This window comes from Phascolarctos cinereus, unplaced genomic scaffold (genome assembly GCF_003287225.1).
Source record: "Phascolarctos cinereus isolate Bilbo 61053 unplaced genomic scaffold, phaCin_HiC Scaffold_4;HRSCAF=312, whole genome shotgun sequence".
Classification (NCBI taxonomy): Eukaryota; Metazoa; Chordata; class Mammalia; order Diprotodontia; family Phascolarctidae; genus Phascolarctos; species Phascolarctos cinereus.
The window spans coordinates 464,559,234-464,573,775 of NW_027555847.1; the positions used below are offsets into that span (position 1 = coordinate 464,559,234).

Below are 14,542 nucleotides of genomic sequence, written 5' to 3' on the forward strand. Positions count from 1 at the left end.
GGGAACTGAATTATAGGCGGCTGTGGCGGTTTCCAGACTCCTCAATCCACGAATGCCAAAGACAACTTAGAAGGTCAGTGGGAAAAGTCTGTTCTGTGGTGCTGAGAGAGGAACATGGGGTCTTAGCTCCAGTTCCCTGCGAGCGCAGCCCTGGCAGGGGGCCAGCTGCCTCCTGAGCTTCTGGCCCACAGACTGAGGGGGAATCCAGTGGCTGATCAGAGAGGGATTGCAGGGATCTCTTTGCCAGTGCTGAGGCAGGAATCTCTTACTTTGCCCATGCTTGGATCTGGGTAACAGTTCTGGGCAGCGGTGCTGGGGTGAGGAGAACGCTGGCATGGTGGAGCTTGTGGAGAGGAACTCCTCCTCACAGTTACAGGACAGAAAGGAGTACTTGTGGTCACTAATAGACCAGAGCACAGGCCAGGAAAGGAATAAACACCTTGCCCCTTAGCATACCACCTTGGAAGAACTGAAAATTTACAGGTCCCTACAAGTATCTCTGAAAACAGCTGTACAAACCCCCAAAGCTTGGGACAGTACATTCTCCACGTTGGAAGCAGACTCTTACCTTAACAAAGAGTTTAAAACTCAAGTAATTGGCTGGGATTGTGAGCAAGCAGCTCAAAAAGAGTCAGACTATATTATCTTACTTTGGTGACAAAGAAGATCAAAATATACAACCAGAAGAAGACAATAAAGTCAAAGCTCCTGCATCCAAAGCCTCCAAGAAAAATATGAATCAGTCCCAGGCCTTGGAAGAACTCAAAAGGGATTTTGAGAAGCAAGTAAGGAAGTAGAGGAAAAACTGGGAAGAGAAATGAGAGTGATGCAAGAAAATCATGAAAAAAAGTCAACAGCTTGCTAAAGGAGACCCAAAAAAATACTGAAGAAAATAACACCTTAAAAAATAGCCTAACCCAAATGGCAAAAGAGGTCCAAAAAGCCAATGAGGAGAAGAATGCCCTAAAAAGAAAAATTGGCCAAATGGAAAAGGAAGTCCAAAAGATTACTGAAGAAAATACTTCCTTAAAAATTAGAATAGAGCAATTGGAAGCTAGTGACTTTATGAGAAATCAAGACATGTAAAACAAATCCAAAAGAATGAAAAAATTAGAAACAATGTGAAATATCTCATTGGAAAAACAACTGACCTGGAAAATAGATCCAGGAGAGAGAATTTAAAAATTATTGGACGATCTGAAAGCCATGATCAAAAAAAGAGCCTAGACATCATCTTTCAAGAAATTATCAAGGAAAACTGCCCTGATATATAGAACCAGAGGGCAAAATAGAAATTGAAAGAATCCACAGATCTCCTCCTGAAAGAGATCCCCAAAGGAAAACTCCTAGGAATATTGTAGCCAAATTCCAGAGTTCCCAGGTCAAGGAGAAAATTACAAGCTGCCAGAAGAAACAATTCAAATACTGTGGAGACATAATCAGGATAACACAAGATTTAGCAGCTTCTACATTAAAGGACCACAGGGCATGGAATATAATATTCTGGAGGGCAAAGGAGATAGGATTACAACCAAGAATCACCTACCCAGCAAAACTGAGTATAATCCTTCAGGGGAAAAAATGGTAATTCAGTGAAATAGAGGACTTTCAAGCATTCTTGATGAAAAGACCAGAGCTTCATAGAAAATTTGACTTTCAAATACAGACTCAAGTGGAACATGAAGAGGTAAACAGGAAAGAGAAATCATAAGAGACTTATTAAGGTTGAGCTGTTTACATTCGTGCATGGAAAGATGATATTTATAACTCATGAGACCTTTGTCAGTATTAGGGTAGTTGGAGAGAAAAAAATTATATGTATGTGTAGAGAGATAGATAGAGGGCACAGGGTAAGTTGAGGATTAAGGGGTCATATCTGTAGAGTAAAATTAAGAGATGAGAGAGGATTATACTCAGAGAAGAAGAAAGGGAGAGGTAGAATGGGGTAAATTATCTCACAAAAAAAAACAAAAGAAAAGTCTCTTACAGTGGAGGGGAAACAGGGGAAGGTGAGAGGGAATGAGTGAATCTTATTCTCATAGGATTTGGCTTAAGCAGTGAATAACATACACATTCAGTTGGGTATGGAAATCTGTCTTACCCTACAGGAAAATAGGGGGAGAAGGGGACAAGAGAGCAGGGGGATAATAGAGAGGAGGGCAGATTAGGAAAGGGGGTCATCAGAAGCAAATAATTCTGAGGAGGGACAGGGTCAAAAGAAAGAATAGAATAAATGTGAGGGCAGGATAGGATTAAGGGAAATAGAGTTAGTTTTTCACAACTTGTCTACTATGGAAGTGTTTTGCATAACTGTACACTTATAACCTATATTGAGTTGCTTGCCTTTTCAGTGAGAGTGGGTGGGGAGGGAGGAAGGGAGAAAATTTGAAACCTAAAGTTTTAAAAACATATGTTTAAAAAAATGTTTTCACATGCTACTGGGAAATAAGAAATACAAGAAATGGGGTACAGAAGTCTGTCCTGTCCTACAGGAAAATAGAAGGGGAAGGGGATTAGAGAAGGAGGGGACAGATAGAAGAGAGGACACACTAGGGGAAGGGATATTCAGAATGCATGCCGTCTTGGGGTGTGGGGAGGGGTGAGGTGGGGTGAAAATTTGGAACTCAAAATCTTGTGGAAGTAAATATTGGAAACTAAAAATAAATAATTTTTTTTTAAAAAAGAAAAAAAGAAAGAAACTGGGGCTCAAAGAGATTGTGAGTTACCCAGTTATAGTAATTAATAACACATTGAAACTTAGAGGCAGCTACCATAGTCTATATAGAACTCTGTACTTAGAGTCAAGGAGATTTGGATTCATATCTCACCTTTGATATCTACACAGTTTTTTGACTATGAACAAATCACTAACCTCTCTAAGCCTCATTTTCCTCATCTGTAAAACAGAAAGTATTTTTGCATTACCTCCCTCATGAGAGATACCATTAGAGAGTGGATAGAAGGCTGGCCTTGGACTCAAGAAGCCTTCTAATTCAAATCTTACCTCTGACTTATTCCTAAAAGTATCACCGTCAGCAAGTCGTTTAAATAACTTCAATACTCTGGCCATTCTCTGAGATCAGAAATTACAAGTGACTTGCTGATTCCCTAGTCAGGGGAGTTTCCACACCAAGAATTCTCTATACCCATAAAATCACATGTCTGGACCTACTTATTCCAAATCTCTTGCTGTTTCCACTTCATCATATTGACTTTCTTGTGATTTACAAATGTAGCAATCTTGCCTTTGACTGCTATCTTTTTCTCTTTAGCATGATTCTGGTATTTTAGCTTCTTTTGTGGTAACTACTTGGCCTCAGTTAAGCTTCTCTTGACTTCTGTCCCTTTCTTATTTTTAAAAGTCAGCAGCTGTTTAAACAAATGTGTTAAAGCTGCTGTAATCATATATAGTACTTTTTCACTTTTATCATTTCTTCTAATTTTTAAATTTACTTTGATCTTTGTTCTAAGAACAAAGTTGGTCAGTCAATCAGTAAACATTTATTAAGCACCTGTTATGGTCCCTGCCCTGCACTAAGTGCTGGTAATACAAAGAAAAGCAAAAGACAGTCTCTGCCTTTGAGGAGCTCACAATCTAATGGATGGGAAAACATGCAAATAACCACATATAAACAAGCTATATACAGGATAAATAGGAAATAATCAGCATAGGAAAGGCAGTAAAATTAATAGGGATTAAGAAAGATTTCCTGGAGAATTTTAGCTATGACTTGAAGGAAGTCAAGGAAACGAGCATGCAGAGATGAGGAAGTAGAGCATTCCAGGCGTAGCAGACAGCCAGTGAAAATGCCTGGGGTTGGAAGATGGAATATCTGGTTTGAGGAATGACCAGTGGTTACCTTAAAGAATAAGAGGCCTGGGGGAGGAAGAGGGTAGTACTGGCATAAGATTTAAGAAGATTAGGGTGGGGGGAGGAGTTAGTTATCACTGACTGAACAGAGAATTTTTATTTGGTCCTAGATTTGATAGGGAGCCACTGGTGTTTATTAATGGGAGATATGTTGTAGTTGGCCCTACATTTTAGGAAAATCACTTTGGCAGCTGAGTAGAGTGGATTGGAGTGGGGAGAGACTTGTGGTAGGTAGATTAACCACTAGGTTATGCAGTAGTCTAGTTATGAGGAGATGAAGGCCTATACTAGGATGTTAGCAGTATCTGAGGAGAGAAGGCAGCATATTTGAGAGATGTTACAAAGGTGAAATTGACAGGTCTTGGCAAAAGATCATATATGGCAAGGGGGTGGTGAGAGAGAATGAGGAATGAAAGATAACATCTAGGTTGAGAGTCCTAGTGACTGGAAGGATGGTGGTACCCTTAACAATAGGAATTTTTGGAAGAAGGGAGGATTGGGGGGGAAAGATAATTAGTTCAGTTTTGGGTACGTAGAGTTTAAGATGTCTGTGGGGCATTGAGTGTGAGATGTCTGATACGAAATTGTGAATAGGTAAATCTTGGAATCATCAGCATAGAGATAATAAGGGAATCCATGGAAGCTGATGAGATCATCAAGGGAAATAATAAAGGCAAAGAAGAAAAGCAGGCCCAGGGCAGAGCCCTGTGGGACACTGATGCAGTTAGTCGATGTGACCTGTGTGAAGATGTAGCAAAGGATACTGAGAAGGACCAGACAAATAGGAGGAGAACCAGGAGAAAGCTTTGTCTTGAAAACCAGAGTGAAGAGAGTATCAAGGAGGAGAAAGTGATCAACAGTGTCCATGGCTTGGAAGAGATCAAGGATGATGAGGACTGAGAAAGGCCAGTATATTTGGAGAGAGCAGTTTTGGTTCAGTGATGAGCATGAAGAAAAGAGTAAAAGGAAAGAAAGTAGAGGCACCACAAAAGGTAGGAGATATATAGGATGATAATAGGAATGAATAGATCAGTTAAGGGTCTTTTGGGTATGTGGGAGACCTGGGCATGTTTGTAGGAGTAGAGAAGTAGGCTGTGGATAGGGAGATGAGTGAGAAAGTGGAAATGACAGAGGAGGCAGTATGCTGGAGGAAACTGGATGAAATGGGAGCATTTATGCATGTAGAAGATTTGATTTTGGCAAAGAGAAGGGCTAGCTCATCATGTGAGAGAAAGGTGGAGATAGAAATAGCGAAAGAAGGCATCTGGGTGATGTTGGATGATTGAAGAAGGAACTAATTTTTTTCTGTAAAATATGAGGCATGGTCCTCATCTGAGAGAGTGGGGGGGAGGGGGGAACTATGAGAGGTTCCAGGAGGGATGAAAAGGTTTGGAAAAGCCAATGTGGTGAGGGGGATTGTGAGTTAATTTGGACGTATAAAAGGATTGCCTAGCCACAATGAGGACCAAGCTGGGGCTGTGTAACATATATTTGTTGTCCCAGGCAAGACAGCTTTGTGATTATTCTCCATCTTTGTTCTTCAGCTCGTGGTTAGGAGCAAAGATAGAAGATAGTGGGAGTGATCCAAGGCTGAGACTTGGCACAGTTGGTGATATGATAATGGGACAGGAGTGTAGCTTGACACCATTGAAAGTGCCCTGTAATCTCTCATATCCATGCAGCCTGCTTAGTTCTGGGCCCAGTTCATTGTCTACAATTCAGGACCTAAATATATGTGTAATGAACCAATTTTATGAGTTGCTTATCCAAATTGTTGTCATAATTTCAGAAGGAAAAAAAAAAGTCACATATCTATTTTTTTTTCCCTGTCTGGATAGTTCAGTCTTTTGAGTGGCTTTGGATTTCATTGAAGAAGAACTTCAGTATTTTGGGATTTGATAATGTCATTCTGGAACTTGGTATAATCAGTTCTAAACATATACAAGTCAGAGTGTCTAGAACACCTCGTCATATGTAGGGAACCTCTCTTCCACTTGCACTTTATTCAAGACATCTTTTATTTGTTGGTACTTTCAAAAAGTATGATATTGGTGAACACATTTGGTAATCTCCTTGTTTTATGTCTTGGTTAATAACTCAGAAGATCTTCAAATGACATCATCTCTGTGGCTGTGTCTATCCCAGGAATTTGGTTGACCTTATAGATTCATGGAAAACAAAGCATTATGATAAGTAGTATCTGTTTAAAACCATCAGCAAACATTATCTGTAATGGCTTATTGATAAGCTAGAAGCCTTCCCAGGAAGATCAAAGGTGAAGCAAGGATGCCCATTATCATCATTATTATTCGGTATTCTACTAGAAATGTTAGTTATAGCAGTAAGCGAAGAAAAATAAATTGAAGGACTTAAAATAGGCAATGAGGAAACAAAACTATCACTCTTTGCAGATGATGTGATGATACAGAGAATCAACTAAAAAACTAGTTGAAAGAATTAATAGCTTTAGCAAAGGTGCAGGGATATAAAATAAGCCCACATAAATCATCAGCATTTCTATATATTACCAACAAAGTTCAGCAGCATGAGGTAGAAAAAGAAATTTCATTTAAAATTACTGTAGATAATATAAAATACTTGGGAGTCTGCCTGCCAAGACAAACCCAGGAGCCATACATACGCAATTACAAAATACTTTTCACACAAATAAAAGTCAAATCTAAAACAGTTGAAAAAATACTGATTGCTCATGAGTAGGCCAAGCAAAATAAGAAAAATGACAATTCTACCTAAATTAAAAAAATAATAACAGACTTCATCTGGAAGAACAAAAGATCAAGAATATCAAAGGAATTAATGGAAAAAAAAATATGAAGGTGGCCTATCTGTACCAGATCTCAAACTATATATTATAAAGCGGTAATCATCAAAACTGTGTGGTACTGGCTAAGAAATAGAGCAGTGGATCAGTGGATTGGATTAGGTACACAAGACACTAGCAAATGACCATTGTAATCTAGGGTTTGATAAACCCAAAGACCCCAGCTTTTGGGACAAGAACTCCCAATTTGACAAAAACTACTTGGAAAACTAGAAAATGGTTATGGCAGAAAGTAGGTATAGACCTTATACTGTATAACAAAATAAGGTCAATATGGGTACCTGATTTAGACATAAAGGGTGATACCATAAGCAAATTAGGAGAGCAAGAAATAGTTTACCTGTCATATCAATGCCGAAGGGAAGAGTTTATGCCAAGCAAGAGATAAAGAGCATTACAAGATGTAAAATGGATAATTTTTATTATATTCAATTTGAAAGTTTTTGCACAAACAAAACCAATGCAAACAAGATTAGAAGGAAAACAGAAAGCTGGCAAACAATTTTTATAGCAGGTGTCTCTGATAAAGGCCTCATTTCTCAAATATATAGAGAACTGAGTCAAATTTATAAGAATACAAGTCATTCTCCAATTGATAGTTAAAGGATATGAACAGGCAGTTTTCAGATGAAGAAATTAAACCTATCTATAGGCATATAAAAATGCTCTAAATTACTATAGATTAGAAAAATGCAAATTAAGGTACTATCTCATACCTATCAGATTGGCTAGTATGACAGAAAAGTAAAATCACAAATGGAGAGGATGTGGGAAAATTGGGAAGTATCTAATGCCTTTTTGGTGGAGTTGTGAACGGATCCAGCTCTTCCGGAGAGCAATATGGAACTGTGCCCCAAGAGCAATCAAGCTGTGTTGTACCTTTGACACAGCAGTACCACTCCTAGGTCTGTATTCCACAAGAGATTAAAAACAGATGCAAAGGACCTATGTTTACAAAAATATTTATAACAGCTTTTTTAGTGGTAGAAAAGAATTGGAAATTGAGGGGATATCTCATCAGTTGGGGAATGGCTGAAGTTGTGTTATATGAATGTAATGGAATACTACCGTGCTATAAGAAATGATGAGCAGGCTAATTTCAGAAGAACCTGAAAAGATTTACACAAACTGATGGAAAGCGAAGTGAGCAGAACCAGGGAACATTATACATAGTAATAGCAACATTGTGCAATGATAAACTGTGAATGACTTAACTATTCTCAGCAATACAGTAATCCAAGATAGTTCTGGAAGACTCATGGTATAAGTGCTGTCTACACCCAGAGAAAGAACTGATGGAGTCTGAATGCAGATTGAAGCGTACTATTTTTCACTTTTTTGTGTGCTTTTTTTCTTTTGGTCTGTTTCTTCTTTCATAGCATTACTTATATCGAAATAACGCTTTACATGATTACACATAGATAACCTATATTAAATTGCTTACATATTAGGGAGGAGGGAGGTGAGGAAAGGAGAAAATTTGGAACTCAAAATAATGAATGTTAAAAATTGTTTTTACATGTAATTGGGAAAAATAAAATACTACTTTTTAAAAAAGATGAAGCTTTGAAAGAAATCTCCTGAAATTCTTTACAAAATCAAATGTTTTCTTGTAATCAACAAGAGACATAGTGGACAGAGCCAATCTTGGGTTACAGCCCTGCCTCTGACACTAGGCCTTCCCTAAACCAATGTATTTCCCAGATGCAGGCTGAAAAAAAAATTAAAATGATGTAAACTTTTATTTTTTTAACCTCCCTCAGTCATTTGGGATAATGTACATGTTATAGACATATTATCCCCATTTTGACAATCAAATTGAAACAAAAAGAGGTTAAGTGACTTGCCCAAGAACTCACAGCTAGTGAGTGATGGAGTCAGGAACCAAACTCAGGTCTTCTGACTCTTAAGTCCAGTGTTCTTCCTGCTTTTCCATGCTTCCTTTTTATATTCTGGATTAAGTGATCTCTTATAGACTAGCTTAGAAATGTTAGCAGCAATGTATAACATAGCTTCTTTGGAAAAATAAATTCCAGCTCCCAAATAACTGATTTACAGACAAACTTTTGGAATATAATCCTTTGATTATGTTGGGGACTAGCTGCAATTATATTAAAAAGAGGTCCACATTTAGGAGTCTGGAGTAATAAACTGCATTAGTTTAATTTGCTTACACATTGTAGATATTAGATAAATGCTGAATGAATGAATGTGTAGACTTCTAAAAATTTCCTGTGATAGGTTACTAACAGTGGAGCGGTGACCTTGGAATTAAAAAAAAAATACCACAGAAGCACTCCCAGTTTTGTATTAGCCAGCATCCAAAAAGTATAGCTACCATGTTATCAATGAATCTTCAAAGGGAACTTAACTTGCTTTTAGATAACTTAGCACACTCTTCCTCTAAAATCTGTCTCAAAAGTGTTCCACTAAACTATTGGGAAATATTGGATTACTTTACAGAAATAACATAGCTTTTTGGGAATGTTTCTGTAAATGATCTTAAGCCTCTATGATGTAAACCAAGTATATCTGGCACTTGTAGCCACTCAGTTTAGACCCTGAATATTTCTCATTAAGAGAGTTTCCAGTCTTTTGAGAATCATTGTAATTATTCATCTAACTCATAAGTTTTTAACCTTTTTTGTGTCATGGACCTCTTTGGGAGTCTGGTGAAACTCATGACCTTCTCAAAATAATATTTTTAAATGCATAAAATATAATGCATAGTATTACAAAGGAAATAATTTATATTGAATCATAATTATAAAAAAAAATTTAAGTTCACAGACTCCAGGTTAAGACATCTAACTGTTAAAAAACTAATTTTTGCCAGTATTCCTTCTTTATCCGCATCAAGGCTAATTTCATACCCCTAAAATACATATTATGTCTTTGTGTACTTAACTGTGTTATATATTGTGTACCAATAGGTAATAGAGACCTGAGCCAATTTCTCTATCAGCTTAAAATCTGAAGCAAACCATTATAGGCAAAAATATAAAAGATATGTAGTAAACAAAGATGAAATTTAAGCTAAATATAATAGTTTATATTGGAATAGTGTTTCACAGTTTTTACGTATATCAGATTCTTTGGCATCTCATTTGATCCTCTTAATAATCCTGATAACCAGACATCCCCATTTACTACTTTATAAACTGTGATTCACAGACATTAATACTTGTCTAAGGTTTCATAGTTAATGACAAGTCAAAGTATTCTGATTCCTTTTCAAGTACTTTTTTCCAGTATTATAATACCACATTGCTATGAAAAGAATTAGCACCTGTGGAAAAAACTTACATTAGGTCTTTATTGTATGTCATCATTAATTTTTTCCTGATAAGATTTTTATCTATGATATATCTTAATCTGTGTAATAAATCAGTGCAGTTCAGTTTATCAGATATTTGTTGAACACTTATGAACATGATACCAGTGTGGGCATTCTGAGAGATTAAAAACAAAGAAGACTGTCAGGCATTTGTTAAGTGCCTGCTGTGTACTAGGCACTGTTCTAAGTATTCTCAAGATGCTTATGGGCTAGTAGGGGAAAAGACAGCTTCACAGTTATAGGAGGTCTCGTCACAGTATTATAGGGTAATATAGCATTATTCTTTGTCACACACACACACACACACACACACACACACACACACACACATCTGAGATTCTTTTTATGGGATAATGCGGTAAGAAAAATGAAGACTGGTGAATCTTGTCACCCTTTGCATTAAGCTTCTCTTGCCATAAGTAATTAAATCAGTATCTCACATCACATTGTCTAACACTGTCTATGGTGGTTAAGGTGTGTGTTGGAAAAGTCTTAATTCATAGCTACTACTGTCTTCCAAATAGTGAGTATGTGAAAAGTTTCCTATTATTTAAAAACATAGTAATGTTTTATGGTCCCTTCAATTTTTGCAGCCCTGGCTTTTTGCCTCATAGGTTGTGTCTTTACTTCAGAGTACAAAGTCTTGTACTTTTGGAAGAGAAAGATTTATGAGACAGTCCTTTCCCTTGAAAACATAGCATATATGCCTTGATTTAAAAAAACCTAATATTTCCATTCTACAATAGGTAAAATAGGCTAATGATTATTTTATTGAAGAATTTTCCAAATTCATTATACTGTAATTGATTTCCTGCTATTTTTCAAAAATATATCTATTGCAGTATTTTAAAGTTTTAATTTTCATACAAAAGTATTATATGTAAATATGTGTTGTGCAACTTTGGAGGAAGAAAAACATTGTTTTAATGATACACTTTATTTTTTAGGCTTTGCTTACTGCAGTAACATCACAGCACATAGAAATTCATGAAGGAACTGTGTTGCAAGCTGTAAGAACATGTTACAATATATATCTAGCAAGCAAAAATCTAATCAATCAGACAACAGCCAAAGCTACTCTTACTCAAATGTTAAATGTTATATTTGCACGTATGGAAAACCAAGCAGTAAGTATTAAAATTTTATTATTAAGATAGTTTTATAGATGTACAGTATGACCTGCATTCCAAATATAAGATTGAAGATACAATAAATAAGTGATACCTATCTGTTGTTCTTTATTAGCTTTATATATATCCATAGAGATAATCTCTCATTTATAACTTAATGGTTGACTAACTCGTAACTTTGGATAAATCTTGTTTTCTTTTGAGCTGCTAATAAAATAGAAATTTTATTTTACGTTCCTCATAGTAGGAGGTAACTTTGAGGTCCCTGAACAAGTGAATATGGGTGTAACAGGGTTGTCGTGAGGATAAAATGAAATAACACATAAAAAATGTTTTGTAAACCTTAATGCACTCTATAAGTGGTAGCCATTATTCTTAATAATAATGATGAGACTTTTATTTTTACTGTTTTTATTATAAATGAGCTGTTCTTTGATCCTTGAAAATCATAACAATAAAATGTGAGCCAGTAATAATTCATTTTGAGATACCTTGTGAGGTAGATACTCTCCATTTTAAAACTAAGAAAACATTTCCTTCCTCAGAGAGGTAAAATAACTTGTCTGTGGTTACACCGCTAATTTAATGTTGGAGCCAAGACCCTGACAGCAAGTTCAGTGTTTTTACTACTACATTATGCTGCCTTTTCAAAAAAGATACATTTCTGTAGTGATATTTCATCTAAAATTAATGGAACATTTTATTTTCAGTATACTCTAAACTATTTAAAAACATTTATAGTATATGTAGTATGGAAGTATAGAGACTTTTTTATCTCAGGGATCCTTATCAGGGGGGAAAATGAAGAGTCAGTGAAGCTTTCTAACTTAGTATTATGGGAAGAAAAAAGTAACAGACATTCCATTCATTCACAGGAATGTAAATTTTAAGAACAAGATACATAAACCTCTAAGCAAAGTAAATGATGAAAATCTATACTTTAATTACAGTCAGTTAACAAATGCAAATGAGAGGGAAGAAAGAAGTTGGGAACAGAGTTAATTTACATGTTGGTCAAAACTTTATAAGTCAAAGATGTAATTAATTTTCTAATATTAACAATAAATGAAGTCTTTTAAATGGAAAATTAATAAATAGCTAAATGTCATCAAAACTTCTCTATAACAGTATTTACATTTCTATCTAAAATTTGGAAGCATAGGCCTTGTTGAATTCAGCTTTATATTTAATTTTTAGTGGACCATTGGTCTAGAAAATTTTTGCTATACCATTTTGTTTTCTATTGAAAGAAGTCATTTTAATGAGCTCCAGTTGCCCCAAATTTATTAGAGTATGATGCCTACCTGCATGTGCCATTTAAAAACAATAATAGTTCACTTTAAAACAGTTTTTTATGCTTTAAAAACATTTTTTCTGTTGTAAACATGTAATACTGGCAGCATATTTTTTGTAGATTGGCTTTTATGTAAAAATCAAATGAGATCAAATATTTTAAAACAGTGGAAAGTATAAAATGCTACACAAATATAGAATATAATGAGGTTTATCATTATTGTTAATATTTTTAGTGATTATAAGTAGGATGGATTTTTAATTTACAGGTGGAATTTACATAAAATGTTGAAATTAGTCTGCCTAGTTCTCTAACATAAATTTCTAATTTTTCTGAATATGGTTTCTTATTCCAAACACTTTATGTCCTAATGAATCTTTATCTCAGGATTATGTTTATTAACTATCTAACTCTGTTTTATATAAAGGAATTTCCATGATTTTCTAATTGTGAAAAGCTACAAATTCCTAATATCAGACACACTGCTGAATTGCATATGTCACACACATCCTGAACTAGGGCTTTTTAAGTTAATGTGAACATAGAGAATAAAAGAAATAAATAATAATTCACAGAATTTAGAATGTTAAATAGTCAATAAAAGTCAACATGGATTTGTAGAAAACAGGGTCAACTCTTATTTAATTTTTGTGTTTGGGTAGCTAACTAGATTGGCAAACCAAGAAAATGGTGTAGATATGATATACTTGGATTCCATGAAAGCCTTTGACAAAATCTCCCATGCTATCCTTGTGGACAGGGCTATTGAGCTAAATAATAGTACAGTCAGGCAGTGATCAATCATGGACTCCAGAAGAGTAATGATGAAGCATGCTGTCTTTTGGCAGAGAGGTGATAACTAGAGGTGCAGAATGAACATATTTTTAAACACAGCCATAGGATGATTTGTTTTGCTGTACTATAATGGTTAAAAGGAGAACCTCTGTTTGGGTGGTGGAATTGTGAAGGTAGAAAGTTTTAGAGAGGAGAGAAGAATAGTGATAGTAATGCTCTCCTCCCAAAAAAAGAAAGAGAGGATTTTCAATGATAGACTTAAAAAATTAAGGAGAGAACAAAAGATTAGAAGAGAAAATAGAGAAGCAATATTGATACTATCATGTTAATGTAATACGTATTTTAAAAAACACAGGCTGTATGTAGTTTCATAATTTCACATACAAACCTCTTTTTCTTTTCCTATTTCTATGTGGAAATGGCAATGTTTATAGATCTCAATTAAATTCCTAATAAAAAAAGAAATTCTAAAAAATAGTACAGTCAAGGAGATTCAGAATTGGTTAAATAACTATGGCTCCAAAGCATAGCCAGCTATGAGTTGATGTCACCTTAGAGGAAAGTATCCAGTAAAGTGTTTTAGGAATATGTGCGTTTCAACATTTTTATCAGTGACTTGAATGAAGCCATAGAAGACTTGCATATTTGCAGATGACAAAACTGGGTTAGAAAGGTGAAAAAGAAACACTTGAGATGAACCTTCACTTAACTTAGAAAATGTATAAAACAAAAGACAAGAAAAATAGAAATAACTAAAATAGGATATAAGTATATTCTGATAACAAGAAAACAAGGAAGTGATAAAGAAAAGTAACTTATTCTTTTAAAAGACTAATAAAACTAATTGAGAGGGGGAAATGGCACAGTGGTGCTGGTAAGTTAGCCAGAAGGACCTGTTGGCTATGGGACACTGGTCAAGTCACTTAACTTCCCGTCAGACACCTCTCTAAGACTGTAAGTTGTAGAGCAGGTACCAACATGCATTGGTAGATAGAGTTTACTCATTACAAGTTCATAGACAAGCTGTCTGTGTGTTTGGGTTTTTCTCCCTTCCTTCCTTCCTTCCTGTCATGGTTCTCTACAATAAAATCACAGGTCCAACCAAAAACAAAAGAAAAAATGAACAACATAGCTAACTTAATAAGATAAAAACAGAAGAAAACTAAGTAACTAAAATTAGAAATGAGAAAAGGAATATCACAATGGAAAAACAAAAAAATCATCAGAGGCTGATTCATATAGCCACATGCTAATAGACTTGAAAGTCTTTTTT

At 35.4% G+C, this 14,542-nt stretch overlaps 1 protein-coding gene across 4 annotated transcripts in view; it reads left to right on the forward strand.

The window, feature by feature from the left end:
* Nucleotides 1-14,542, forward strand: part of ARFGEF1 (ARF guanine nucleotide exchange factor 1) — a 157,921-nt gene that overhangs the window by 43,769 nt on the left and 99,610 nt on the right. For all 4 annotated transcript variants that reach the window (XM_021002051.2, XM_021002050.2, XM_078153365.1 and 1 more), the window contains exon 5: nt 10,998-11,177. In XM_021002051.2, coding sequence (XP_020857710.1) covers nt 10,998-11,177 — 180 coding nt within the window. The remainder of the gene's footprint in view (nt 1-10,997; nt 11,178-14,542) is intronic.